The sequence below is a fragment of the Pelodiscus sinensis genome, chromosome 5, assembly GCF_052426305.1.
Source record: "Pelodiscus sinensis isolate ZL-2025 chromosome 5, ASM5242630v1, whole genome shotgun sequence".
NCBI classification, from domain to species: Eukaryota; Metazoa; Chordata; order Testudines; family Trionychidae; genus Pelodiscus; species Pelodiscus sinensis.
The window spans coordinates 71,630,666-71,658,433 of NC_143056.1; the positions used below are offsets into that span (position 1 = coordinate 71,630,666).

The 27,768-nt window shown below is 45.2% G+C and overlaps 1 protein-coding gene and 1 long non-coding RNA gene across 9 annotated transcripts in view; one reads left to right on the forward strand and one right to left on the reverse strand.

The window, feature by feature from the left end:
- Positions 1 to 14,882, reverse strand: part of LOC142829153 (uncharacterized) — a 33,947-nt gene extending 19,065 nt beyond the window's left edge. The window contains exon 1 of the long non-coding RNA XR_012903498.2: positions 14,236 to 14,882. This is a non-coding gene — a long non-coding RNA (uncharacterized LOC142829153). The remainder of the gene's footprint in view (positions 1 to 14,235) is intronic.
- Positions 14,883 to 14,972: 90 nt separating this feature from the next.
- The window catches only part of PLEKHH1 (pleckstrin homology, MyTH4 and FERM domain containing H1), a 101,149-nt gene continuing 88,353 nt past the window's right edge, over positions 14,973 to 27,768 (forward strand). For 3 of the 8 annotated variants that reach the window (XM_075927385.2, XM_075927388.2, XM_089778533.1), the window contains exons 1-2: positions 14,974 to 15,176; positions 21,257 to 21,433. In XM_075927385.2, the coding sequence (XP_075783500.2) occupies positions 21,308 to 21,433 (126 nt within the window). In that variant the 5' untranslated portion in view covers positions 14,974 to 15,176; positions 21,257 to 21,307. Of the gene's footprint in view, positions 15,177 to 21,256; positions 21,434 to 27,768 lie in introns of all 8 variants that reach the window. The other 5 variants (XM_075927390.2, XM_075927391.2, XM_014568639.4 and 2 more) reach the window with 3 other exon arrangements.

Genomic DNA, 27,768 nt, shown 5'->3' on the forward strand with positions numbered 1-27,768 from the left:
GGGAAGGAACTGTATTTCCCAGCATTACCTCTGCAATTAGCAACAAGAAAAGGAGGGGGAAGCTGTGAGACCCAAACATAGCAGCTTGCCATGAAAGGAGGGCTCTGGCTGCTAGAAGAGAGTGGTGCTGTGATTAGGGGACACGTATACACAACAATTAGAAGGATTTGGCCCAAATATCATGCTCAGAAGACTCCTCGGACTGGATTAAGGATGCTAGTGGCCTCAGCCAGCCGCCCCCTATAGAAGAATTGGGAGGGCTGAGTAGACAATGCACCTCTACCTGAAGCCGAGTAAGGGAGGTTTGTGGAACCCACAAGAAGTTAAAATGAAAAGTAAGGGTGGGAAAGCTCCACGAGAGGGCATAGACAGCTTTAGGTACACACAAGCAGATTTTAGTGGATGTGCAGTTAAATGAGCTCTGATTTGGTGGCTGATGTGGTTGGGTCCAGTGATGAAATCACTAGTGTAGATGTGTGGGTAGAGTTGGCACCGGGGCTGATTACAGGGGTGGGTTCCTGGGTGATTGTGATAGAGGTGTGTTGCATGGTTATTGGAAAGAAATTGTTTGAGGTTAGGGGGTTGTCTGTAAGCGAGGATTGCCTTTCCCCCAACGCCTTTGAGAGTGAGGGGTTATTTTCCAGGAAAGGTTGTAGATTATTAATAATGCGTTAGAGTGGTTTAAGGTGTGGCCTGATGGCGAATTCTATTGTTTTCTCTTTTTGGTCTGTCTTAAAGTAGTTCATGTCTGGGTATTTTTTGGCTCCATTGATCTGTTTTTTCACTTCTCCGGGTGGTTATTTCAGTTTGCTGTCATCTGAAGAAGTGGGCTGTGCCCACGAAAGTTCATGATCCCATCTACATGTTTTGTTAGTCTTTAAAGCGCTACTAATCTATTGTTGTTTTTTAAGTTTTTTCTGTTACAGACTAACTCAACTACCCCTCTGAAGCTGATGAAACAGGGTGAACCTGGAGGCATGGCTTTAGAATGGCTGAATGAGGAAGGAGACATGTCTGTGGGGAGTTTCTCCTGATCACTATGACATTTCTGCTTACCACAGATGCTGGTAAATCCACCTGGGTGTTCAGCTCAATGAAAAAAAAAGGGAAGCTGCAGAAGTTGTATGGCAGTACATTACAGTCATGGAGGGGTGTATGATCAAAATGAAAAATATGCCTGGGATTCAGTACCAGATATACTCTAGCACTGCCACACCAGGCCCACTCTTGGGAGGGGCTGATGATGACTACATGGGGGCCCACAAATGTATTTGGCACCAGTAACAAAATTTTAATCTGGCCTTGCTCCCCCACCTCACTCACTTGCTTATTTTCACCAGACTGGGGCAGGGAGCTGGGATGCAGAAAGGGGTGAGGGCTCCGGCTATAGGTACAAGTTCTGGGGTGGAGCTGATGAAGAGGGAGGAGTTTGGGGTGCAGAAGAGGACTCTGGGCTGGGACAAGGGGTTAGAGTGTGGGAGGGAGTGCAGACCCCCATAGGGAGTCTGGGTGTGGGAGGGGGTTTGGAATGCAGGCTATGGGCAGCACTGACCTCAGGTGGCTCCCAGGAAGTGTTGACACTTCCTTCCAGTTCCTAGGCTGAAGGGCAGCCAGGGGGCTCTGTGCACTGCTTCTGCCCACAGGCACTGCCCCTCGAGCCACAATTCCTAGCCAATCGGAGCTGTGGGACCAGTGCTCAGGGCGGAGGCAGCATGTGGAGAGGGACATGCTGGATGCTTCCCCAGAGCCGTATGGAGCCTGAAGCCTGCCAGCCCCACTGCAAGACCAACTGGACTTTTAACTGCTCAGTCAACTGTGCTGACTGGAGCCACCAGGGTCCCTTTTAAACCTGGTGTTTCAGTTGAAAACTGGACACTGTGCAACCCTATGTAAGTTCTCAGCCACTCTAAAATCAGTCAGCCAGAAACTGAGGCATCCAAGATAAGTGGCTACTTTCTAAATATTGTGTTTAAAAGTCATCTTATCTTTTGGCCCCCTCCATTCATATCTTTCCCCTGGAATTCTCCCAGAAACCTTACATTACAAAATAAAACAGATGCAGATCAGAAAATTCACCATCCACCCTTCTCCGTCTCATTTCACCCTCGAGGCCTCCTCTGTGTCTGATTACTGCTGTGTCACAAGTTGTTCCATGGCGGGGCTGTAAAGTAAGAGGCAGACAACAGCTGCCAAGCTGGACTGAATGGTACAGTGCAGTGTAGTATCTGTGCTGGTAATGGAGAACAAGTCATGGTGAGACCTGCAGGGCAGCATCTGTGGGGAAAGGCTGCTAGGACCTGATGAAGAGGATGTTCTAGTGGACCATTCTTTGCACACATTTTTCATCTATTCCAAAGATTAAACCTCAGATATTTTACATGAAAAGTTGTTTGGAGATCTCAGAAAGTCTAGAGAGTGCATACTACATCTGTATAATATATGTGTGTGTACACTCACTCCAGAATGCCACTTGACAGAGCCACATGCTAATGTCAATTGCTTATATTCCCAAACAGTGCCAGTTAATGCCACCTTTCAGAGATACCACTTGACTCTGTCATATAATGCCACTTGCCTGTGCTACTCGCTCATATTTACTAGTGCTCCCTAGTAACCACACTTAGCATCATTGTATTTGCCTAGTAATGCCACCTGCAAGAATCAGCTACTGCCTTCAGCAATATCCCTGCCATGGCACGGCTCAGTAGAACTCTCCATGCCAGGTCAGGGACTAGGACTGGCACTAATTCACCAGGTATTCTGCTAGACAGGACAGCAAGAGAACCCCCAGTCACTGACCTCTGTGTTATTCTTCATTGCTAGGAAAGCAGTGTTTGTCTTCCTATTCACTTTGTGAGTCACCATGGAAACTAATGCAAGAGGAATCTCATGCCAGGGGATCCCCAAGAAGAATGGCTCTAACATCACCACTTGTTTTGGCACAGTTGTCTGGGACAATGTTCTAGCTGGCACAGTCTCCAGGGTTATTTACAACAACCTGAGAATGACCTCTCCTGTATGAATCAGGCTGTGAAGAGCTCAGCAGGGGCTCTCTGCACGCACACACTCCCTCCCCCAAGATAATTCCTTCCCATCACACATTTCATTGACAGGCCTGAGAGATACCAGAGCAGAGAATGCAAACATCTGGCAGCTGGGAGTCTGACTCATGTGTCAGACCAGGAAGGGAGCCAAAGGCCCTTCTAACAAAGCCAACCAACCATATCTCTTACTAGAAATTTTCCCCTTCTCTCCCACACCTCCCGCCCCCCCTCCCACCCCAACATAACACTCTGGCTTGCTGGTTCCAGTGAAATAAACTTCAGTAAATAGGGATTCTATATCAGGGAATTCTGCTCATCTCCAAATCCGATTCTGCTCTGAGCACTGTGCTGCAGCAGGCTGTTTGCACTGAGAACTGAGATTATCACAGATCAGAAAGGCACCCCATGACCTACTTTCATCTTTACTTGTTTAGAGTTTTGGCTTGACAGCTCTGGAAACTGAAATCCTCTATGCATCCTCTTAGCAGGTACATGGACAGCAAAAACAGTGCCTCCTTCTCCTTGCCCAAGCCCTGACTTCCCAGAAATACCTGTCAGGTTCAGAAGAGAATTTAGTCTCCAGGATCCAGGGTCTCTGTAGTGGAAGGCTCAGCAAAGTAAATTGTATTTGTGGGTTTTATGGTATGGACATTTGTGTATGAGAAATTGGACTGAAACTAGGGTTGTCAGGTGTCCGGTTTTGAACCGCACAGTCCAGTATTTGAGCTTTCTGTTCAGGAAACAAATTGAGAAACTATAAATGAGAAAATATAAATGTCCGGTATTTTCTAAATAAGATATAATGTAGATTGTGATGTAATGTCAAATGTGTCCAGTATTTTTGTTGAAACCATCTGGCAACCCTAACTGAGACCACCATTTCTTTTCACATCAGCCCCCTAATAGCCATCAGATCATAACAGCTTTTGCTTTCTACAGAATGGTCTGAATTTGAGCCAGTGATCTAGAAATGAAAAGTTCTATACCCTATTCCCAGTCACCAGAACCAGAGCCTTTCTTTTGTTACTCCTCTTCAGATAAGGCCCATCAGTTGGTCTCAATCCTTGATGGACTTTCTCCTCCCCTGGGTAGATTTCAACACCCACAGCGAGGGAGTTAAATACAGTTTTTCCATGTGATATGTAATATATGACATCACTTATACAGCATTTACCTCTGCAGCCTGTGGACTCAGAGGAGGGTGCAGGAAACACTCTGGTATGTGAAAACATAATGTGCTGCATACCACCTGATACCAGCTATACAATGATCATACAAAACAAATATGCTACCAAGCACCATTCTCCTCCTCCTCTGCCTGTCTACTCCCACATGGCCTACTCCTTTTCTTTATCCATATGCAAGCTTTGTCTTTGCTGCTAAAAAAAGTGCTTTTTCTAACTTTGGGGTAACTAATTAGTGTGATAAAAACACAGTAAAGACTAGGGACTTAAGAAAATTTTAGTTTTATCACAAGGTAAACCAAGAGGTAAACAATTCTATATGTACACTAGGGGTTGATCTCAGGGAGTTTACCTTATGAAAACTAAACTTCTTGGTTTTCACTGTGTTTTTATCTTGGGATAGCTCATGTGTTAACTGCCCACAAAGTAAAAAAAAACAAAACCCCACCTTATTTAGTAGCAAAGACAAAGCCTGTAATAAAGGTCTGAGACCTACAGACATACTGTTAAGAAACCGGATTTTATTTCTTGGTCCCAATCTTACGATCAAGTCTTTGTTAGGAATTGCTTGAAAACATAACAAAATAGTGAGAAATTTAATAAGCTCCATTGACTTAATTTATCCAAAAGAAGGATAAGACGTGGTTACAGCCTATGAGTACTTATGTGGAGAGGTGATTTCTGACAATAGATTTCTCTTTTTAATCTACCAGAAAAGAGCACAACAAGATACAATCCAATGAAGTTGAAACTAAAGAAATTCAGGTAGGAACCAAGGTACATTATTTAACAGTGAGGGTAATTCATCACTGGAATAACTTACCTAGGGATGTGGTAGATTCTCCATCACGTTAAGTGTTTTGTGTCAAAAATGGACATATTTCTGGAAGATATGCTATAGCTCAACCCCAGAAGTTATGGGCTTGACGCAGAAATTACTAGGTAAGGTTCTGTGGCAGTGGTGAGCAATCTGCAGCCCCTCACGATAATCTGATTGCAGGCCATGAGACATTTTGCTGTCATTGACCATCCTGAGGCACTTCTGCACTGCAGCTCTCAGTGGCCACCGTTCGCCATTCCCAGCCAATGGGAGCTGCTGGAAGTGGCAGCCAGCACATTCCTGCAGCCCCTTTGAATGCCTACATTAGCCACCCTAGTTCGAACTAGGGTGGCAGTGTAGACATACCCTGTAAGAGCAGTCCCTGTCTGCGAGGTGCCCTGGTCCCAACCAGAGCAGCCCCTGCCAGTGAGGCACCTGGGCCCACTTCAGGCAGGGGCTATGCTGGAGCAGCCCCTGTCCGTGGTGAGCTCCCCACTTCAGCCCCTGTCCCGCAGAAAGCAGGGAGCCCCACTGGTTAACCTTAACTGGTAAGCCTCACTCATGGTTTAACCAGTTGAATCTCCACATCCCTAAATAATAGCAGAAGTTCCTATCAGCACGGCCAACTCCAAAGTAATTTTCCTACATTAAATCACACTAGCTGACATGCACATAGTTGTGAGGTTCCTTGCTTTTGAAGCCAGGGAGTGGGAATACAACTTTGTCTTTTGCCTCCAACAGGGTGTAGTTTGGCAAAAGCAGGTGTGGCTTGCTGGCGAGTATGTACAAGCACAAAGTAAATTGTGTAATAAGACTAAGGACAATTCTATGTAATGCTCTGAAACCTAGATTGCTGTTGAGAGCATCCATCTACCACATAGGCAAAGTTCTGAGATAAGAACGTAAGGGTATGTCTACACTACCCCGCTAGTTCGAACTAGCGGGGTAATGTATGCATACCGCACTTGCTAATGAAGCCCGGGATTTGAATTTCCCGGGCTTCATTAGCATAAGCGGGGAGCCGCCATTTTTAAATCCCCGCTGCTTCGAACCCCGTGTAGCGCGGCTACACGGGGCTCGAACTAGGTAGTTCGGACTAGGGTCCTATTCCGAACTACCGTTACTCCTCGTGAAACGAGGTGTACCGGTAGTTCGGAATAGGCACCCTAGTCCGAACTACCTAGTTCGAGCCCCGTGTAGCCGCGCTACACGGGGTTCGAAGCAGCGGGGATTTAAAAATGGCGGCTCCCCGCTTATGCTAATGAAGCCCGGGAAATTCAAATCCCGGGCTTCATTAGCAAGTGCGGTATGCATACATTACCCTCCTAGTTCGAACTAGGAGGGTAGTGTAGACATACCCCCCGAAAGGCCATGCTGGGTCAGACCAAAGGTCCATCTAGCCCAGTGTCCTGTCTGCCGACAGTGGCCAGTACCAGGTGCCCCAGAGGGGGTGGACCGAAGACAATGATTCGAAATTAATTCGAAATAGCGGAGGGCTTATTTTGAAATTGGTAAACCTCATTCCACGAGGAATAGCGCCAATTTCGAAATTGCTATTTCAAAATAAGCACTGTGTAGACGCTTATTTCGAAATAGGGAGCCTCCAGCCCTTCCCAGGGTGCCCTGCTGGCCTCCCTGGCCACAAGATAACTTCTGATCTGATGCCCTGCCGGAACCAGTCCGGCTGGCCTTAAATGCGATTCAGCATCCAATCAGTGTGGATGCACTATTTCAAAACAGCAAAAAGCTATTTTGAAATGCATTTTGTGTGTAGACGCATTATTTCAAAATAAGATATTTCAAAATAACTATTTCAAAATTAGATATTTCGAAATAACACTGTAGTGTAGACATACCCTGTTATAGTCCTAGTCTTCACAGCCTCCTCTGGCAAGGAGTTTCACAGGTTGACTGTGTGCTATATGAAGAAGAACTTTCTTTTATTAGTTTTAAACCTGCTACCCATTAATTTCATTTGGTGTCCTCTAGTTCTTATATTATAGGAACACATCTCTCATGATTTTATATACCTCTATCATATTCCCCCTCAGTCTCCTCTTTTCTAAACTGAAAAGTTCCAGTCTCTTTAGCCTCTCCTCATATGGGACCCATTCCAAACCCCTAATCATTTTAGTTGCCCTTTTCTGAACCTTTTCTAATGCCAAAATATCTGTTTTGAGGTGAGGAGACCACATCTGTATGCCGTATTCAAGATGTGGGCATACTATAGTTTTATATAGGGGCCGTAAGATGTTCTTTGTCTTATTTTCTATCCCTTTTTTAATAATTCGTAGCATCCTATTTGCTTTTTTGACTGCCGCTGCACACTGCATGGACGTTTTCAGAGAACTATCCACAATAACTCCAAGATCTCTTTTCTGATTAGTTGTAGCTAAATTAGCCCCCGTCATATTGTATGTATACTTGGGGTTATTTTTTCCAATGTGCATTACGTTACACTTATCCACATTAACTTTCATTTGCCATTTTGTTGCCCAATCACTCAGTTTGGTGAGATCTTTTTTAAGATCTTCACAGTCTGCTTTGGTCTTGACTATCTTGAACAGTTTAATATCATCTGCAAACTTTGCCACCTCGCTGCTTACCCCTTTCTCTAGATCGTTTATAAATAAGTTGAATAGAATTGGTCCTAGGACTAACCCTTGGGGAACACCACTAGTTACACCTCTCTATTCTGAAAATTTACCATTTATTCCTACCCTTTGTTTTCTGTCTTTTAACCAGTTCTCAATCTATGAAAGGATCTTCCCTCTTATACCATGACAACCGAATTTACATAAGAGCCTTTGGTGAGGGACCCTGTCAAAGGTTTTCTGGAAATCTAAGTATACTATATCTACTGGATCCCCCTTGTCCACATGTTTGTTAACCCCTTCAAAGAACTCTAATAGATTAGTAAATCATGATTTCCCTTTACAGAAACCATATTGACTTTTGTCCAACAAATTATGTTCTTCTACGTGTCTGACAATTTTATTCTTTACTGTCACAGGCCAGGTTGCCCCTCAGGCCTACAGCCCTGTCATCATCGGGGCCACCCGCCAATGTCTCCCGTTTTTGTCCTTTCTCCCACAATCTGTGCCCCTAATGTGCTCTCCCAGCTTCGTCCCCTCCGAAGCTAAAAGGGCCGAAGCCCGGTCCAGAGCCTCCTAAGCCTAGGTCTTCCTGAGTGTTATACGGCGCCCACGATGGAGGAAGGGTACTTGGGCCCGTCCTCACTCCAAGTCCCGACCCAGGACCCTAAAGGCAGCACCGTCGGCTCGCTGCCTGGTTGGTGAGGACTCGCCCGTAACTCACCAACCCTCGGGATCCGGTTAAGGCGTTGCCGCTGCCTGCCGTCCCTGTCCTGGGTCACTTCTTCCTCCTCGCCGAGCTCGCCTTCTCGGTGATCCGCTGCTCCGTCTCTCCGGTCGTTGACCGCGGCTCCCTCTGTACAGGGCTCCTCTCCCCTGGCCGGAGCGTCCTTCCCTCTCTGCTCTTTCTGGCCTCTTTTGAAGGGCCCGCCTTCCACGGCCCCGCCCCCTTCACCCAGGCGCCCTCTGATGACGTCACCCGGAAAGGGAAATCCCCTTCGGGTGACGTCACTGCCCCCAGCTGGCCCCGTACACGTGGGGCACATGACTCGGGCTGCTGCCTGCGGGCAGCTGCATCTCTGGCTTCCGGAGACGGCGAACGCCACGGCAACTGCCGCGGCGGTCCTGCTAGCAGCCCTTTTGCCCCTCGCGGGCTCTGGAGTGCGGGACGTCCCCGGTTCCGGGGCGGTCAGAACCGGCGCCCCATCACATTTACTATTGATTCAACTAATTTGCCCGGTACTGACGTTAGACTTACTGGTCTGTAATTGCCATGGTCGCCTCTAGTGCCCTTTTAAAAGTTAGCTGTCTTCCAGTCCTTGGGTACAGAAGCTGATTTAAAGGATAGGTTACAAACCACAGTTAATACTTGTGCAATTTCACATTTGAGTTCTTTCAGAACTCTTGGGTGAATGCCATCCGGTCCCGGTGATTTGTTGCTGTTAAGTTTTTCAATTTGTTCCAAAACCTCCTCTCATGACACTTCAATCCGATTCATCAGCCACAAAGGACGGTTTGGGAATCTCCCTAACATCCTCAGCCATGAAGACAGTATGAAATAAACAGGGTTTTAAACAATAGAACTTATTTAGGGAAGAATAGGGATGAAGAATGGAGCTAAATCAAATCTTATTACTCTAAGCAACACTGTACATTAAACCATTCAGGTTACAGTTATTCAGCCCAGGGATGTCTCTTGGTCTACCCAAGTTCAATTGTAGTCTCCCATCTCACATTCATAGCACAGTTCAGCTGGAATCCCAGGGCAGCAAGTCAGGCACTCAGCTCTAACGCTGTGTGACGGGGCATCAAGACCCCGCACTGAGGGCCAGGGGTTCTGCGCCATGGCAGAGAACCCGTGGAGCAGATACCGGTTGTGCGCCAGCTGTTCCCAAGCCGCAGCTCAGCAGGGACGCCGCCGCTCAGCTGAGCAGAGACGCCACGGCTCGGCTGAGCGGAGGCGTGGCTTGGCGGGGCAGCGCCGCGGCTCAGCTGAGCGAAAGCGTGGCTCAGCTGAGCGAACGCAAAGACGCCACCGGAGAGGTGCTGTGGCCAGCCCTGACGGGCTGAAAGGCCAATCAACGGCGCCGACCAGGCAGGGGGCAGGACGAGCGCCGGTGTACCGGCACGGCGGGAGCTTCAAATACCGCCGGGCAACGCAGGAAGGGGGGGGAGTTGGATGGAGAGACTGGACCCACCAGGAAGGACATTGATGTACCCCGAGCCGTTGCCCTGCTGAGACCCGACGCCACCGGGGTAAGGACCACGGAAGGGGGAAAAGGAAGGAGCCCAGGGCAGGGCGGTGAGGAAGCCCGTGGGCTGATGCGTTTAGGGGCACACCCCCGTCAGCCGGACCCAGACTAGCAGGCAGTCTGAGTCCTTAGGGCCCTGGGCTGGGGCCCGTGAGTGAGGGCGGGCCCGGGCCTCCCTTTTCCCCCCTTCTGCAAGGGGGGAACATGTCAGACGAGGAGTACCCAATGGTGAGGGGCTAGAGAACCTCACGTATAGAAGACCTGACATCCCAGGACGGGCACGACGTGGGCAGGTCAGGTCATGATGGACTCGCAGCTTCCCATCCCCCTTCCTCCAGGGCAGGAAAGGGGGCAAGGCTGTCACAGGCTGATTGTGTGATGAAATCAATAACATATTAAAATAATATTAGGCCAAGATTTTCAAACTTGGACGCCTAAAGTTAAGTTCCTAAATCCATACTTTGGCACCTAAATAAATTTGATTTTTAAAAGGGGTTAAGAATCTAGCTGTTCCCATTGACTTCAGACTTACCAAATTTTCTGGATTTCAAGGGGCATTCTGCATATTAACTGAATCAGGAAGCCTGTCCTGCTACACCAGAAAGACTGACAATGAACCAGTGGTGCATGAGGAAGCTGGGAAGGAAGCTGGGATGAGACAGGCAGAGAATTGGGCAGAGGTGGGCAAGGAACTGGCAAAAGATAGAAAGTGAGGGCAGAGACAGGCAGGATTTTGTGCAGAGAAGGACCTGATAATGGTGATATTACAACTTTCTGTCCAAAGACATTCTCCCAGGCTATGTCTAGACTGCAAGCCTCTTTCGAAAGAGAGCGTCTAGACTGCACGTTGAACTTTCGAAAAAGCGGCTTGCTTTTTCGAAAGAAAGCATCCAGTGAGTCTGGATGCTCTCTTTCGAAGAAGCCCTATTTACATTCAAGAACGCCTTCTTTCGAAAGAGGAACTTTCGAAAGAAGGCGTTCTTCCTCGTAAATTGAGGTTTACCGCCATCGAAAGAAAAGCCGCGTTCTTTCGATTTAATTTCGAAAGAACGCGGCTGCAGTCTAGACGCAGGTGAGGTTTTTTCGAAAAAAGGCTACTTTTTTCGAAAAAACCCCTGAGTCTGGACACAGCCCCAGTGATTCCCACATCTGCTGCCAACAGTACCTAGAGGCACTCTGGTTGCTAACACTGTGTTTATGTTAATCATTATTCCTGTAGGTTAAAGTGTTGTAATAAGTAACCAGTGCCAAGGTGCCTAAGAATTCCCCAAAGGGTTTCCTTTTAGGGGAGAAAGGAACTTCTTGTGACTAAGGTATTTATTTTTGTCTCCCTGACCCAGATTCATATAGTTTAAAAAAGACCAGAAGGAGACCTTTAAGATCTAGTCTGACATTCTGCACAATACTGACCATAGAAACTCACGCAGTAATTTCTGCATCATGGCTATAACTTCTAACTGAGCTATAACAATTTGTTCAGCATGGGATTTGTGAGTAGAGAAGAACAGGTAATGGCCCACAGCTGAATGGCTTGGTTCAACAATTCTCTTTTGATAAGTCAATACAAGCACTTCTGAGGAGAGGCTGACCACAAATAAGGGATGTATAACAGCTATTTCTTTATGACTCCACTGTCCTCTTCCTCATGTTTCTCAACCAGGAAATGTCTCCACCGGATTGTGAGCCACCAGTGTGTGTCAGTCTCTTAGCCAGGATTTTATGAGAGATTTTTGTTCTCTCTTCAAATTCATTGGGACAAATTCTCTGTCATTTACACCAGGGAAACCAGTAGGGTTGTAATGAGAATTTGGCCCACTGTTCTTCCCAGGCAGTAAAGCATGACTCCCAGGACATTCTTCAGCCACCAAACTTTATACAAAGCAACTGCCTATACACACCCAGCCTTGGTGCTTTAACTCCTTGAGTACTGAAACTTACCATAACTCACCACACAGACTCCTGAGCTGCCATTTCTCTAACATGGGAATCCTGTAAGACTGCGGCCCATTGAACCTTAAAATGTTGCCTCCATTAAAACATTAATAGCAATAATAATAAATTGCAGTTTGTTGAGCAAGGTATTTGGGAGAAGTCAAGAGCAGGAAATGGCCCACAAGTAACTTGGTTCTGCAACTATCTTTGATACATCAGTCCAGAAACATTACAGCAAGCCCTTTCAAGCCAAAGATATATCAGTTAGCAGAAAATAAAATTCAATATAACCAGCAAATAACTTAATAAAAACAACACTCCCCTCCCCCGGCTAATCTAAGGGATCCATATTTAGTATTGTTAGACTATCACAACTCACCATTTCAGAGATACATGAGCAGAAGGACAAAATATATTGGTGCCACCCTCTAACAAGTTCTTGAGCTAAAGCCTGAAGTAATGTTTTAAAAAGCTATATTCCAGGAAATGAGAACTAATGAAATACTGCTACCTTTACGTCAAGCAATTATTCCCACTGCAAATGGGAAAGGATGTTAAATTCCTAACCGAATGTCACTATCAACCTGACAAATTAACAGCTGTACCGTTCTCACCCAGGGCATATGTTATAACCATCCCGACATGGGGAACAGAAAACAGCTACACAAAATCTAGAAGGACATTGTTTTTTCCTTTTTTTTGGATATCCTGACAGTGCTTCTATGCTAACAGAAGTAACATAGACCCACCTCATTGTTGACTGTGAAAAGCACAGGAAACAGCAACCCCAGACCTAATAGCGGATCCATGTCATTGAATAAACATATCCCTGCAAGAGGAACTGATGTAAAAACAAGATCAAATGGCCACAGTATCAAAAAGCCATTGAGGTTCACACCCAGAAGTCAGTATTAGTTTGTGTAATTTTTGTTGCTATTGTATTTTATGTCAATTTGCTTTTTTTAAGGGAAGATTTAAAGGTAGCAATGTGGAGTCACTGCATACTGAGCCTGTCATGTGACCAAGGTATTTCTTTTTGTCACCCTAGCCCAGGTTCATAGAGTTTAAGACCAGAAGGAGACCTTTACGACAATCTAGTTTTACTTTCTGCACAAGACAAATCATAGAACAATGGTGGGCAATCTGCACCCCATCAGGGTAATCTGACTGAGGGGCCACAAAACATTTTGCTGATGTTGACTGTCCAAAGGCACCATCCCCTGAAGCTTCCAGTGGCTGTGGTTTGCCAGACCTGGCCAATAGGAGCTGTGAAGGCAGTGCCTACGGGCAAGGGGACTGAAGGGACATGTTGGCTTTCCACAGCTCTCATTGGCTGGGAATGGCGAACCATGGCCATTGGGAGCTGCAAGAGGTGGTGCCTGTTAACAGTCAACATCAGCAAAATGTCTCACAGCCCACAATCAGATTACCCTGATAGGCCACAGGCTGCCCACCACTGCCCTAGAAGCATACAAAGAAGTCTAATTGTATAGTCTCTCCTGCAGCTAGCAGTAGCATGCAGCACACAGACACACACATCTCAGCAAGAAGCTGAGGGAGGTTAGGGTATGTCTACGCTGCAACACTATTTCAGGACACCGGAGCATCCAAAATAGCTAACCTGCATCTTCACAGTAAGTCCATTATTTCTGGCTCACTATTTCAATGTCCCTGTAAGCCTCATTCTATGAGGAGTAAGGAACATTTCGGAATAGCGCTTTATTTTGAAATTTGGTGCTGTGTAGACAGCTTATTTTGTCATTTGGCGCTATTTCAAAATAGCATTGAAATAAGATACACAATTTACATAGCTCAAATTGTGTATCTTATTTTGAGTTATGGTGCAGTGTAGATGCACCCTTAGAGAGCTAGCCTTCTAGCTGTGTTTCAGTAACATAGCCTGCCATAGTATCCAGCAAGTATGTTCTATAAATCTGAAGAGGTGGCTGCTAATGTCCACCTACTGCAATAAAACATTTGGCATGTTAGAGTGGACACCCTTAAAAACTTCGGAAAGCATGAACTTTTGTTCCCCAGGCTTTATATAAGCATTGTTGCAGATGGCTTGAGCATACAAGGAGGGTAGGCTCCTCTAATGGATTGTTAACCAGAAGTAGACTTCTGCTATAACACCCAGCAACTTTAACCTCATCCTCTTCCCTTGCACCTTAACACTGCCTGAACTCAAGCTACTACCTCTTTGCTAGATGTCAGCATCCTACTGATCCCTACCATGCTCACTTGAGTACAGTAACCTGCAATGAGGCATGGAAGTTTGGATGAGGCTAGTGCCCCACTTGCACTGTAGGTAATTGTGCACACAACTGAATGGGAGATGAGCTGGGGTGAGCAGCCAAGATCCAGCACAGAAACTGTTTAGGTTGAAGGGGCTGGCTGCAGTGCACTCACTGTTTAGGAACTGCTCCTGTTATGGATGAAAGTCTTTATGCTGCTGAGGTTGGATAGGATGCGCTGGTCAGTCAAGGAATCAACGAAGGATTTATTTCCCAGTGTAAAAGGTGCAAGGAGTCTGCCCTCCAGCCATGCCTGCTTGGTCAGAGATTGTTCCCTGGCTTGCCTAGCAGCCTCCAAAACAGCCTCAGGACAGTTGGCTGAGCCGCAGTTGGAAGTGCAGTGTGGGTCAATTTGCATAGACTGGAGTCCCAATAAAAAGAGCCTGTCCAAATAGGTGGCAAAAGAAGCAATCAGGAGTGGCTGAGCAGTGTTCCCTGTAAGCTCAGTGCTTGGGCAACCACCAAGGACAGATCCAAATGCTGACCAGATTTTCTACTGGTGCTCCGCACATGGCTCCGTGCACATAACAAAACTTATTCTGCACAGGGATGGAAAAACGTAGAGGGAACACTATGGCTGAGCCCCAGTTACTGGGGTCCACATAAAGCAGTGGCCTGTTTTCTTCATATCTACACAATAGTGTTTTCTCCTAGCCCCCCAAAATGCCAGTGAGTCCCTGGGTCTGGTGTTGGGGAGGGCTGAAGGCTGGGTCCAATCCCGGCTTGTCACTATTTCAGTCCTCACTGGAGCCTCCCAGCGCTTCCACTGGAGAACCCGCCTGGCCGGGCTACCGCCCCACAGGCCAGAGAAGGGGTTAAAAGCGCGGGGCCGATGATGTCAGTTCCTGTGCGGCTTTGGAGGGCTACCCCAGCTCTCAGGCTAGCGGGGCGCCGGGCACCGCGCTGAATGGGACGGGAACGAGCAGCGCGCGGCTTCGGGGGCGTCCCCGGGGGAGCTGCGCGTCTCGCCAGCTGCAGGCTCGCCCCGGCAGAGACGCCCAGAACAATTCATGCCTCGGAGCGGCTCCTCGGGCTCAGCCGCGCAGCCTGCCGCAGGTGAGGCCGGGCGGGCGGGTCGCTGGCCGCGGGCAGTCCCGGCACCTGACTGCAGAGCAGCGTCCAGCCGGAGCGTCGGGCGCTCGCTGCTAGCTCCTCTGCGCGCGAAAGCCGGGCGGGGATGGGCTCGAGCCGGCAGCGTGGTGCGAGCGGGGCGCGCAACCCAAGTCCCCGCGACCCTCTGGCTAGGGCGGGCGGGGCGTCTCCGCAGCGCAAGTTGCAGTTCGGGGATCCCTCGCTCCTCGTCATCCCTCTGGCCTGGCTGGAAAGGGGGAGCTCCCTCTTCCCCCGCCCTCGGTTAGTCCAACCTGCTCTTCGGTTCGCAGACTAGTGTCATTCGCCTTAGTCTTGCCTGGGCTTTGCGCATCCCATCGGGGCTTTGCCAACTGGAAGGGGCACACAACCAGCCTGGCTTTCTCAGGCACTCGGAAGCATCCCCTGGGCTGGGGGAAAGTCTCAAAGAGGTAGCTGTGTTAGTTTGTAACTGTAAAAACAAACCAGCAGCTCTGTGGCACCCTAGAGACTAACAGACGTATTGGGTAATGAGCTTTCATGGGTAAAACCCTCTTCAGACGGTGGTGTTTTTGTGTAGGGGGAATAGCCTGATGCTGGAGAAGAGGCTTTAGGTTAGCGGGGAGGGTCAGCCCTGAGCTCTGACTGGAGCCAGGGGCTTCCCTCGCACAGCTAACACACAGTGCTTTTGCTGACTCCTCGTTTGAAATCTTTGAAACAGGCTGATCTGAACGGCACCTCAAGGAAAAGACTTGGGGCATCTTCCGGAGCAGTTCCAAGCATTCCACTTTATTCTTTTCCTTGACTCTAACCTCACTCACCAGAGACTGCTTAAGTAGATGCTTTCCAGTGAAGAAATGGAAATATTGCCGCTAGTTTTCATTGTTGCTGGGAATAAACAAAATTCACAATAAATTGGACTGATTGTTCCTAACACTTTACATGCATGGAGAGCTGCACTCTAGTGCTTTTACAATCATCTTGCTTAATTGCTTGTTCTATGTCACTTTCAGTGGGCTTTTTTGTGGGGAAAATATGGGTGCTTTCTGGATTAAGACTAGAACATTTGAAAGTTTAGGGAAGTTAGGTGGACCTACTGGAGATCACAAAGTTCTGATCCAGACTTATATTTTCCCCACAGTTGGAACTGGTTTTAGAGGTCCTAATTTTTGATCCAAAGTTTGGCTCAGGCTCATTTTTTGCTCTTAATCGAAAACTTTATAGATGCAGCAAAGATTTTTTTTAAACTAGATGTCTAGAGGCAGGTTCTTAAATCCATATTTATGCACTTCAGTGAGTGTCTTTATTAAATCAAAGTGCTGTGCATCCAACTCTTATGGACTTTAGCAGGGTTTGCTTGGTGCTTAAAACTCTTGAAAATCAGGCCATTTATTTAAGTGCCTAACTAATTTAAATAACCTAGCTATAGACACTTAAGCTACGTCTACACTGGCCCCTTTTCCGAAAGGGGCATGCTAATTTTAAACTTCAGAATAGGGAAATCCGCGGGGGATTTAAATATCCCCCGCGGGATTTAAATAAAGATGTTCGCCGCTTTTTTCCGGCTTGTAGATTAGACGCTTTTTTCCGGCTTATCTACAAGCCGGAAAAAAGCGGCGAACATCTTTATTTAAATCCCGCGGGGGATATTTAAATCCCCCGCGGATTTCCCTATTCTGAAGTTTAAAATTAGCATGCCCCTTTCGGAAAAGGGGCCAGTGTAGACATAGCCTTAGTCTCGAAAATCTTGGCCCTACTAGATTAAGTATATGCTTTCTAATTTCACAGGTATTGAGACTAATTAAAATTTCAGATTTAACAGCAACATTTCTATTAATCCCACTAATGGAAAAAATTAGGCATTCATTGTTCTAAATTTTTTTTAAAGCAAAAATATCCCAAATATTTCATATGGGGGAAAAATTAAATTAGGAAAAGGAACAACTGAGCCATACAATTAGATTAAGTGATGGAAAATCCACACAGTCTTTAAATCCAAACTGGATATTTTCTAAATGATATGTTTTATAGTTCAACCAGAAGTTATGGGCTACATGCCAAAATTACTGGGTGAGGTTCTATGGTCTGTTATGAAGAAGGTCAGACTAGATGATCATAACAATCCCTTTTGGCCTTAATTTATGCTTGAAGATGTGAGGCTAAAATCTGTTTAAGCCAGCGTAAAAAGAGAACAGTTTCACTTGGGATCTCTGTTCAAATAGGCACATTAGAACAGAGTTAGCCCTAACTTCATTGAAAAGAATCATAGTTATACAATGTGGTCTGACTTTTTGTGACTATTGCACAGCCACTGGGTTTTGAAAAATGGTGTCTGTCTGTAGGGCCTGATATAAACACTGTGATATAATAGGGATGTGAAAGTGTAATCATGTACACGGTTACACATAGGCTCCTGGTATGCATGGGGAGCCATCTTAAAAGGCAATTTATCAGGGGCAACAGTGCAGAGGGGTGGGGAGCAGTGGGCAGTCATGAGCCAGTGTGCGTGGGGAACTGGCCTAAAAGCTGGTTCTCTGTGTGCACAGGCTCTTGGGGAGCTGACTGCTTCCCACATGGCGTGTAACCATGTAATCACAAAATGTCAGAGGTTACACATTTACTTAAACACATTTTAACATCCCTAGTTGGAACTCAAGGTGTCAGTTTGGGTGGGAGTGAGGCTGTGGGGCTCCCAGGTTTTAAAATATTTATGGGACCTCTGCTACAGAAGGCTCTGGCTGAATTTAAGCCCTAATCCTAAATTCTTTAAGATTTTAAAGACAATGCAGAAACCTCAAAGGTGATTTCATCTAGAGCGGGGGTAGGGAACCTAAGGCCTGGGGGCCAGATGCGGTCCCTAGCTTGCATGTATCCAGTCCCTGTGGTCAGGGCTCTCCTACCCAAGGGCCATATTAGTGGGGGTTTGATTGCTTCTCACTTGATGTGGCCCCTAACTGATTTTTCTGTGGGTCAGCAGCCCCCAACCCAAAAAAGGTTCCTTACTCTTCATCTAGAGGAGTAACTTATCTCTTTCTGTGTTGCAATGATAGACTTAAAGATCATGATGTTCAAGGATTTTGCTTCACTTTTTGAATGCTTATTCTCTCACTTAAGAATTTTGTCAGACTGGAGCCTAAGTGTATGCTTAATTGTAAATATTAGGGCCCATTGAAGTACACTGGACTTTTCACTTAAAGTTAAGCATCTCTTGAAGTGCTTTGTTGGGTTGTGGGCTCAGCAACCAAAAAGCCATGTTTTTGTTGAATGTGTCTTGACTTCCACTAGTTATTGTAAGAGTACACAAGGGGGTCAGGCAGCACACATAAGTTCATTATTGTTAGGCTGCTTCTAGCTGACTGAATTCAATAATTCAACTACATTTTATGCATGTATTTGGAAAACAGCTTAAAAAAACACAACTTTGCAAGCAGTTACTCAGGAGAACAATAAAGCAGGTCAAATATAGGATTTTTTTTTTAACCTTGGCTGTGACATTACATAGTTCTGTATTATCTCTTTTAGATGAGAACAAGGACTCAGACAGCATTGTGGATGTTTTGTCTTTCAGCTCTAGTTTGTTCCCACAGAGGGACAGAGGAATCTGTATGTGTTACAAAAGCAGGATTGTCTGGGTAACGGGTCCAGTGTTGCAGTACTAAGATAAAGTACCACATCCTCCCTGAAAAGTATTCTTGGACTCTTGTACCTGAAGAAACCGGCAGCCAAATTTTCAAGTGTGAAACCATGGTGAAAATGACATTTAGAGCACTGTGCTTGTATTTTTTGCCTTCCCCTGCTCACCCACCCTTATTAGCATCATTTTAGGGGCTTTCAAGGTAATGCACCAAAATGTTATCCCCAGCTTAATTTGTGACGACAGAGGTGGCAGGGGTCAAGATGGGCAGCTGTTGTCTGGGCATCCAGGTCTGAAGGCAGCACTGCTACCAGTAGGAGCACAGAAATTGGGGTGGCATGGTATGGTATTTCCACCCATCTGCACTGTGGCTCATGGCTGGGATATCTTCTGGGCTCTTGATCAGTCACCTTGCTCTGAAGTGCTGGGATGGTGAACTTACCAGCTTAGAGGTGCCAGGGCTGCCCTGATACAAATTACGCACTGGCTGTAACATTTTGGTGGGGGGGTGGGGGTTTTGGTTTGGTGTGGCTTTTTTTTTAAAGGAGTGGAGGGGGGCAGAGGGGAGAATGAGTGAGAGAACTTCACCTGGATTGGAAAGTGCCAGATTGACAGCCTGGGATATTGATGTCTTCTATTTATGGAATGAACAACAAAGGTACCACATAGGCAGCAGTAGCAAAGGCATACCATATCTGTCTCCAGTTCTGGAAAAAAGACTACTTGCAGGGTGTGAAAGAAATTCAGTATGTGACCCCATTTATTTTAACCTCTGCTGAGATGGCCACAAGACCACTATCTAGTGACAATGGTGTCTGTAGTGTACAGGGAAGGCTGACCACAGGGTTCTGAAGTTGAACTGCAACAACCAGCTAATGCCTGAAGATATGAAACTTGAGTACTTCATTTTAGCCTGCATAGTTGCTGATATGAATATTGCTCATGAAATTATCCAAATATTTAAAACTTAAATAAGCTCTTTTACTTCACTTGTTTTCATTGTGTTTTAACAAAGGCGGATACACTTTTTTTTTTTTTTTAATTCATTTACAGGTTGGGAAGGATGGGGGTGAAAATGAAGCACAGGGAGATAATGTAATTAGGTTAGTATCCTATAATTAGGTTAGTATCATGAGTAACAGCACAGCTGGCAGTAGTATCTAGGTGTCTTGATAGTCTCCATTCAACCCAAAGAGGAGATGGGACTGTCTTCTCTGTAGCACCTGAAAACTGCAGTGGAGGTTTTTGGTTTAAAATGTCCTAGCTGTGTAGCATTCTGCTGTACACTAAATAGCAAGTAAATCCCAAAGTCCCTGTTACTACTGCCTAGATCCAGCTGCATTTCCTTTGTGTGCAATAACTTCTTAAATATGTCTTCTGAAGCTGCCTCTCTGTTCTCAAACAGGCTACTTACCATTTTGAAGAAATCAGCAGCTGTAAAACAAGGCTATATTAGGACACAATAGATCAATGTTTGTCAACCTGTTTTTTTTACGAAGTACCCCTTTTTCTAAAAAAAAAAAAAAAAAAAAAAGTACCTACAGTTTTCAGCCTCACAATCTTTTTTTTTTTTTTTTTTTTTTTTTTTTTTTTTTCCATTGCAACACCTTTGTTTAAACAACTTAATTGTAGCCAGGCGGGTGATGAAACTTTGGGTGTAAAAAGTACAAAAATAATAAAGAGCTGTAAAACTTAAAACAAATTCAGTTTTCTCCAAATTTCAGTTGCGTTGACATACCACCCAGACTTCTCTTGAATACTCCTGAAGGTACTCATACCACTGGCTGAGAAACACTGCAATAGATCATCTAAATTCAGGGAAAAATTGTCCGTGTCCTTCTCACTGAATTTTTCTCAGCCCCCGATGCTACCAAGCTAGACTGGCTAGCTGGTTTTGAGTAAAGAAGGTCATGAGGTATTCTGTCCTTCTGATATATTTTGTATCCTGGTATTACTGTGTCCCATTGATTATTTTCATTCCACCAAGTGTCTGTGATACCTTTTATATCCATAGCCTCATTAAATACAAGGCATCTTGGTATCTTCACCCATCTTGGTTTATAGACTCTAGCATTTGTACACTTAAAAAAACAAAACCGGACAGTTTTTTTGCTATTTTAATTTGCCATTAAATGATGTATTTGACTGGGATTCTTTTTCACATGACCATGTTTCTCATCAGATTTTACTTGTATTTTTATTATTTTTCATCGTTGCCTCTTTTTACTAGAATATAAAGAATCTCCATTAATAAATCATCCCCTAAGGAGTGTCTCTCTAGGTAGCCTACACTATTTTGTTGCCTACATCATAGGCTAGAACCAAAATCTCTGGGAGATGGCATCTTGCCTACATGCTCTCGGGCAGGAGCCAAAAGAAGAAAATCTGTTCCAGAATAGCCAGTCTAAATTTGTATTTTTTTTTCTTTTCTCAGTGTTTTTAGAGCATCTTGGAGGAGCTGTCTAAGGAGAAAAAGAACTTAGCCATGGCAGAGCTTGCAATGGAAAATGGTAGCTGCATGGACTGGCAGAAACGGTGCCTCGCATTGGAAACCCAGCTTTTCAAATTCCGCTTGCAGGCTAGCAAGATCCGAGAATTACTAGCTGAGAAGGTGAGGTCAAAGCTACATACTAAAATATATCTATGTATCTAATATGTGATGAAATCAATGGCTGTAAACAGTCCAACAGTTGTACTACATGGACTTTGAACCTAACTTTAATTTATACTATGGTCATTTTATATTGTTAAAGATTCTTATGGTGAAATGCTTCCCTGTGTGGCATTAGTGTAAATGAAAACTGGGTCCTGTGCATCTGATTTACTATACCATCAGATTTGCATTTGATGCAAAGGCACCTTGGTAGCTCACTGGAATTCAATATTTTAATTTTTCTCCTGTTGAGAAATTTCTTCAGATTTTGTTGCAAGTCACAAATGAAAGGAGTTTGCCAGGCTCATTCTAGCTTCTTGTTTGTCCACACCACCACACAGTCTGGCATACTTGTCAGTCTATATCCAGGGAACAACTTTTGACTACTGTAGGGCACAGACACAACAGCAGAGTTGATTTGGACCTTGACCCAACAATAGTAGAGGATGCTGCAGCTCAGAATTGAGTTGGTATTAGAAGAGCATTGGGGTGACATTAGAAAAGCTTTTGGTGTGCAGAGCAATACTGTATTGTGACAGTTGTCAGGTCCCAGGCCAAAACTCTCAAGGGGAACAGCCACTTAGGACTGAAGGTAGGTCTAGACTACATGCCTCTGTCGGCAGAGGCATGTAAATAGACTACCCGACATATTTAAATCCCCACTTCATTGACTATGTTGGGTAGTCTATTTACATGCCTCTGCCGACAGAGGCATGTAGTCTAGACATACTCTGAGATGCATTATCAAAGTTCCATAGGAGAAGCTTGCATAGTGCTTTGGTCTTAAATGACTTAAGTTGGAAAATAAGGGAGACTCTTTTACATTTGATATTCTGTGCCGCCTTCCTTCCTGGCCTGAATTTCTTAAACTTTTTTTTTTAACGTGTTATTGTTTTGAAGGGGGGGGGGAATTGAAACTGCAATGCTTTGGTAACAGCAGGCTTATTTGTTCACAGAAGGCTGCAAGTCAAAGCTCATTCCTTGCACTCTTTATGTGAAATTATTTCCTGCTAATGTAGCTTTATTAACTGCCTTTCTACAGGGACCCATAAAGCACAGGATTAAGCTTTAGAAATTAAGAATGGTACTTTCAGCCACATGCAATTTTGCTGGGACCCCTGTTTTAGTCTCATGCCTCTATTAATACAGCTTATAGTTTCCTTTTGATTCCCTCACTGGATCCAACATGTGATTTACAATAATCCAATTTAAGAGCGTTTGGCCAATCAGTTATTTGTATGGGGGTAGCAGTTTCCTTCAGTCACAGTTAAATAATAGCAAGCTGCAGACATCCTAGCACTTAATCTCTCTGTGGTGATAGTTGTGACCTACATCAGTTTTGCTCAATTTTACATTCCTTCAGAAAGTCCAGCTGTCTCAGCCTCTGTAATGATCTTCAACCTCCCTTTCAACGTAATTACCTTTTCACGGGGCTGGCAACAGACTTCGCCGGGCCTTGGGCAATGTGCATGTGGGGGGGGTGGAAGAACTCGGCTCTGGTTTCCTCCAGAAGGGGCAAGGTTTCAGGCAGAGCTCAGGGCAACCAGTCCTCAGTGCCACCCAAACTGCTGTGTCTCCCACAGCTAGCTAGGGTTGCCAGATGGTTTAACCAAAAATACTGAACACTCTCCCTCTTCCCCCCTCCCCCCCAGGGGGAAAAAAGGGAAAAAAATCGGGGTGTGTGTGTGGGGGGGGGGAGACCAAAGTTGTTAAGCAAAAAATAAATACATAAAACAGCATGGCCCCTTTAAGAAATGCTTTTTAGGCTTTTTTGCCCTAACAGGCTGCTGGTGGCTGTTTGCCATCTTGTCTTCCTGCTGTGGGTCAGACAGCTCCCCAGCAGAAGCAGGTAAGCACCCAGGATTTTCACCTCCTGGCTGGGAAAAAAATCAGAAAATACCGAACTTTTTAGGTGCCTGGTATTTTCTGAATTTTTTTTTTTTACTGGACAAGAGGTGAAAAGACTGGACTGTCCAGGTCAATATTGGACACCTGGCAACCCTACAGCCAGCCCTCAGCACCGCCTTGACCGTGCCACATGGGGCTCCAATGGTGGATTTTTATTTATTTATTTATTTATTTATTCATTTATTTTAAAGGGCCAGGAGTTCTGGGCCCTCTTTAAATTGCCTGGACAGCTGCCCCTTTTGCTTCCCTCCTCCCTCTCCCCTTCGGCAGCCTTGCATTTGCACTAACATGACAGAGCATGCAAGCCCTATTCATTCAACCCTTTGTGCATGTCTGAGGAAACTCTCAGCTCACTTCATTTTGGGAGCTGAGCTGAACTCCTCCAGATCATGTCAATAGTGGGGACACTTACTAACCAGTTTTAAATACAGAGCTGTTAATCAGACTTTAAGCACTATCTAGAGCCAGAGCATAGACCTGTTTTTAAGGCAGCCACACCAGCTTTTATGACATCAAGGAAATCTAAGTCTTTCTTCTTGTGTATATGAAACACTGACAGGCGGACCCGATCCTGGGACCTCCTAGAGCTTAGTGCATGAGTCTCTTTTGTTGCATGAGCTAAAATCCAGCTGGCTCTCCGCTAAGGCTGAAGAGACTCATGCACTAAGCTCCAGAGGTCCCAGGTTCAGCTCTGCCTGTCAGTGTTTCATATACACAAGAAGTGAGACTTAGATTTCTTTGTCATAAAAGCTGGTCTGACTGCCTTAAAAACAGGCCAATGCTCTGCTCTACACAGATGGGATCATACACTACACCCAGCAGGTGTGTAGGTTACATATAGCCATTTCCTAGTCTTATTTCTTTCCATGGAAATTCTAGATTTGATCGATATCAAACTAATGAAGCCGTTTGTTAAATTTCCTTTTGGCGCATGAATACACCATAAGCCTATTTGATTCTCCCCTCCATAGACTCTCTTTGAGGAAAATCCTGGCCAGGGGCAGTGGGATGGAATCACCTGCTTCAGGAAACCCCCTATGGAAAGGGAAGGGCTCTGGGGCTAATCCAGCCCTTCAGTCACAGCAATAGGCCCTTTGTTCCCTAATCTCCACAGTTTGGTTCAGTGATCAAGTTACTCTGTAACGAGCTGTATGGCTTTGTGAGTGGTTTGCTGAAAGGTCAAAAAGCCAGGCCCGGTATACTTAATGTATAGCAGGAGGGGAGGATAAGTTAGGGTCAGGTTTCATGGTGTAGTGAATTTGCTTGCCCAAGAAGTTTTACAGTGCCCTTGCTGAATTCTCAGATGGTGAATATGGTGATTACGTGGCCTGAGTCAGGGATTCCCAATCTCTCTGAATTGGAAAATGGTCTTGCAGACTTACTACCTCTTTCCTTCACAGGCTCTTAAAACCAGGGGCGGATATAGGGCAGGGTGAGTGGGGCGGCTGCCCCAGACCCCGTGCTTCAAGAAGCCCCGCGCATGCACGTGGCACCACTGTGCATGCGCCATGGCAAAGGGGGGCCCCGTGAAATTGTGCTGCCCTAGGCCCCGCAAAATGGTCATCTGCCCCTGCTTAAAACCGTGTAGTAACTCTGGTAATTGCTTACATGCAAAGAAGATATTGAGAGCATTTGTTTTGTTTAGCTGAAGGTAATGAGTCTGTGTGTGGGTTTTTTTTTGTAGGTTTTTTGTGGGGGAGGGGACAGGAAGAGAGAATCCTACTGGCTGTGGTAGTGGTGTGGGTCTCCCTCCTCTCCCCCCCCCTCCCATTTTCTCTGTCTGTCCTGGCTCCTCTCCTAACCCCTATCTCAGCTCTGCTGCCTCCCCCCACCCCACTTCCCAATCTCTATTCTGCTGAGACTGTCTCCTTTTCCTTTTACCACACACTACCTGGAATAGAAACCTGTCTCCCCTTCCCATTGTTCCCTGTATGTACTGCCTGGCTGCCTTTATTCCCTTCTCTCCTGGCCATTCCTCACTTGCTGGTGGCTGGCTCTGCCTCCTCCTCCTCTTCAGCTGCTATTATAGTCCTACAGATTCTACTTTACAATGGAAGAGGCTGAACAACACATAAGCAGCTGAAAATAAGGAGGACCAGCATGATGTGATTGACCAGCATTCCACAGATCACCAGGAAGTGCCTCATGGATCCCCAGTGGTCCACAAACCTCCATTTGCGAACCACTGGCTTATGTGAAACGAGTTAGCTGGGTATGTAGAGGGCAAACTTTTACTCCAGTAGGTAGGTGTCCACATCATCTCATCCCAGACCGACACCAGTTGACTCCCTTGGCAATTACCATTCATCTGTTTAATAGATGCACAGAGAAAAAATATTTGGGTTGTGTGTAATCTAATCCTTAGTGCTGTCAGGACAAGGACACTCTAAGATAGGGCTCCATGATGAGAGACTAGAACAGTGTTTTCTCAGCTCCCACATCTTTCCCTCCCATACAGACCACTGGTTCAAATCTCTTCTCCCTTCTAAAGGCAGAATACAACCACTCCATGTACCAAAATTACTGTTATTACTCTGAGTGGGTAGTCTCTTGGAACTCAACTCAGACCTACTTCATCTACTTCTTGGAAGTCCCCATATTTCCCAAGTGGTTGAGGCCTATCCATTTAGGGGTTATAGACATATCGGAACAGTGACATTTTAATGTATAGATTGTCTAGTAAATTTGTTCAGCTATATAAAACAAGTCTTGCTTTTATTGAGGAGATGAGCATAACCAATTGGTGAAGAATCCAGCTCTAAAAATCTAGCACCAGTTATGGAACTTTGCCTGAAATTTTTAAAATGGGGAAAAAAATGGCCAAAAAGAAAAGCATTGCATAATTTAAGACCATACAAACATTTCAATGTGTTTTATTCCAAGGGAAATAAGTTAAGGAACCATCCCTTTATAGCACTTGCAACATAACCACTCTAGCACAGAGAATCTGTAAGTGAATGAGTGTGAAACTGACCAGTTGAGCATTACTGTCCAATTGATCTGAAGTGAAAACAGTGCAATAAAATTGAATTTCTTTCTTAGACTGTAAACTCTTTGGGCCAGAGACCGTTTTTGTACAATTCCTAGCACAGTGGGATTCTGGTCCATGACTGGTGCTTCCAGGTGCTACAGTAATACAAATAATAATGAAGCCCAGCCTGTTTATATCGGAGATTCTCTTGATGCTAAAAATGTCTGCCCCTCCTAGCTGCAGATAAAAAGTTGAAAAAGTAAACCATGTGTACTGAAAAGACTCAAATCAGAAGGCAAATAATGCAAATTGGGTTTTTATGCCAATCTAAAGATATTTGGGAAGTCTGTTCCTTCTGACTTGTGGTTTTTGAACCTTTGTGCTTGTAATACTCTACACTTTATTGTCCAAATACGTTGGATGTTAAAACAGCTTTCAAACTGATTAATTATAGTGTTGTTTGTAACTTAAGGAACGTTTATAAAGCTAATACAATTTAGCCCAGAATTTTTGAACAGAGGAAGTGGAGTTGTGCTTGTGAAGTTACGTGTAGACTGCCTGATCCTGCAGACACTTTACTCAAGTTTCTAAGGTTCAGGTGTTTGCAGAATAAGTTCCTTTGTAACTATGTCAAAGATACCAAAATACCATGTCTTTGAGAAAGTTCTGCATTCCTTTAAGCCCACCATAGGTGCCAGAGACTGCTGGGTTCTAGGAACATGTGCACATCAACAGGGATTGTGTGGTATTGGTAACCGTACTTTTTCCACTCTGGGTTTCCTCAGACACAGAGGGGGATAATCATCTACTGGTGAGTGACATGTCAGACTGTTGCCATGGCAGCATGATGACCTGGTTACAAGTGAGCTGTGGGCCCCTCAGAAAAAAGCACACAAAGCTGAACAACAAATTAACTTTAACCCTTGGTTTTTATTTTGAACACCTGACTGAACAGACCTCTGCTCATATGTTCATATTCCTGGCAGGCAGGTTCCTATGTAGCTTTTAGAGGGATCAGCTGGATGGCTTATTTCTTTGTATGGAAGAGAGATGTCTCTTGTAGCAATCCTTGGATAAAGCTTCTTATACTGTTATGTTTTAATATGGCCATGAGGTTTAGACTCCATTTTGAGATATTTAAATGAGTAGTATTTGCTTTTTCATAGCAAGAGATGCAGGTGAAAGTATAGGAATGTAGTTGCGAGAGAGGCCTCTTAATCCTGGTTCTCCCACTGATTTGCTGTGGGATTAAGACCAGTCACTGAGGATACGTCTACACTGCATCCCTAGTTCAAACTAGGGATGCAAATAGAGATGACTGAAATAGTTAATGAAGCGGGGATTTAAATATCCCATGCTTCATTAACATGATCTCGCCGGCGTGCTAGTTTGAATCACAGCTGATTCGAACCAG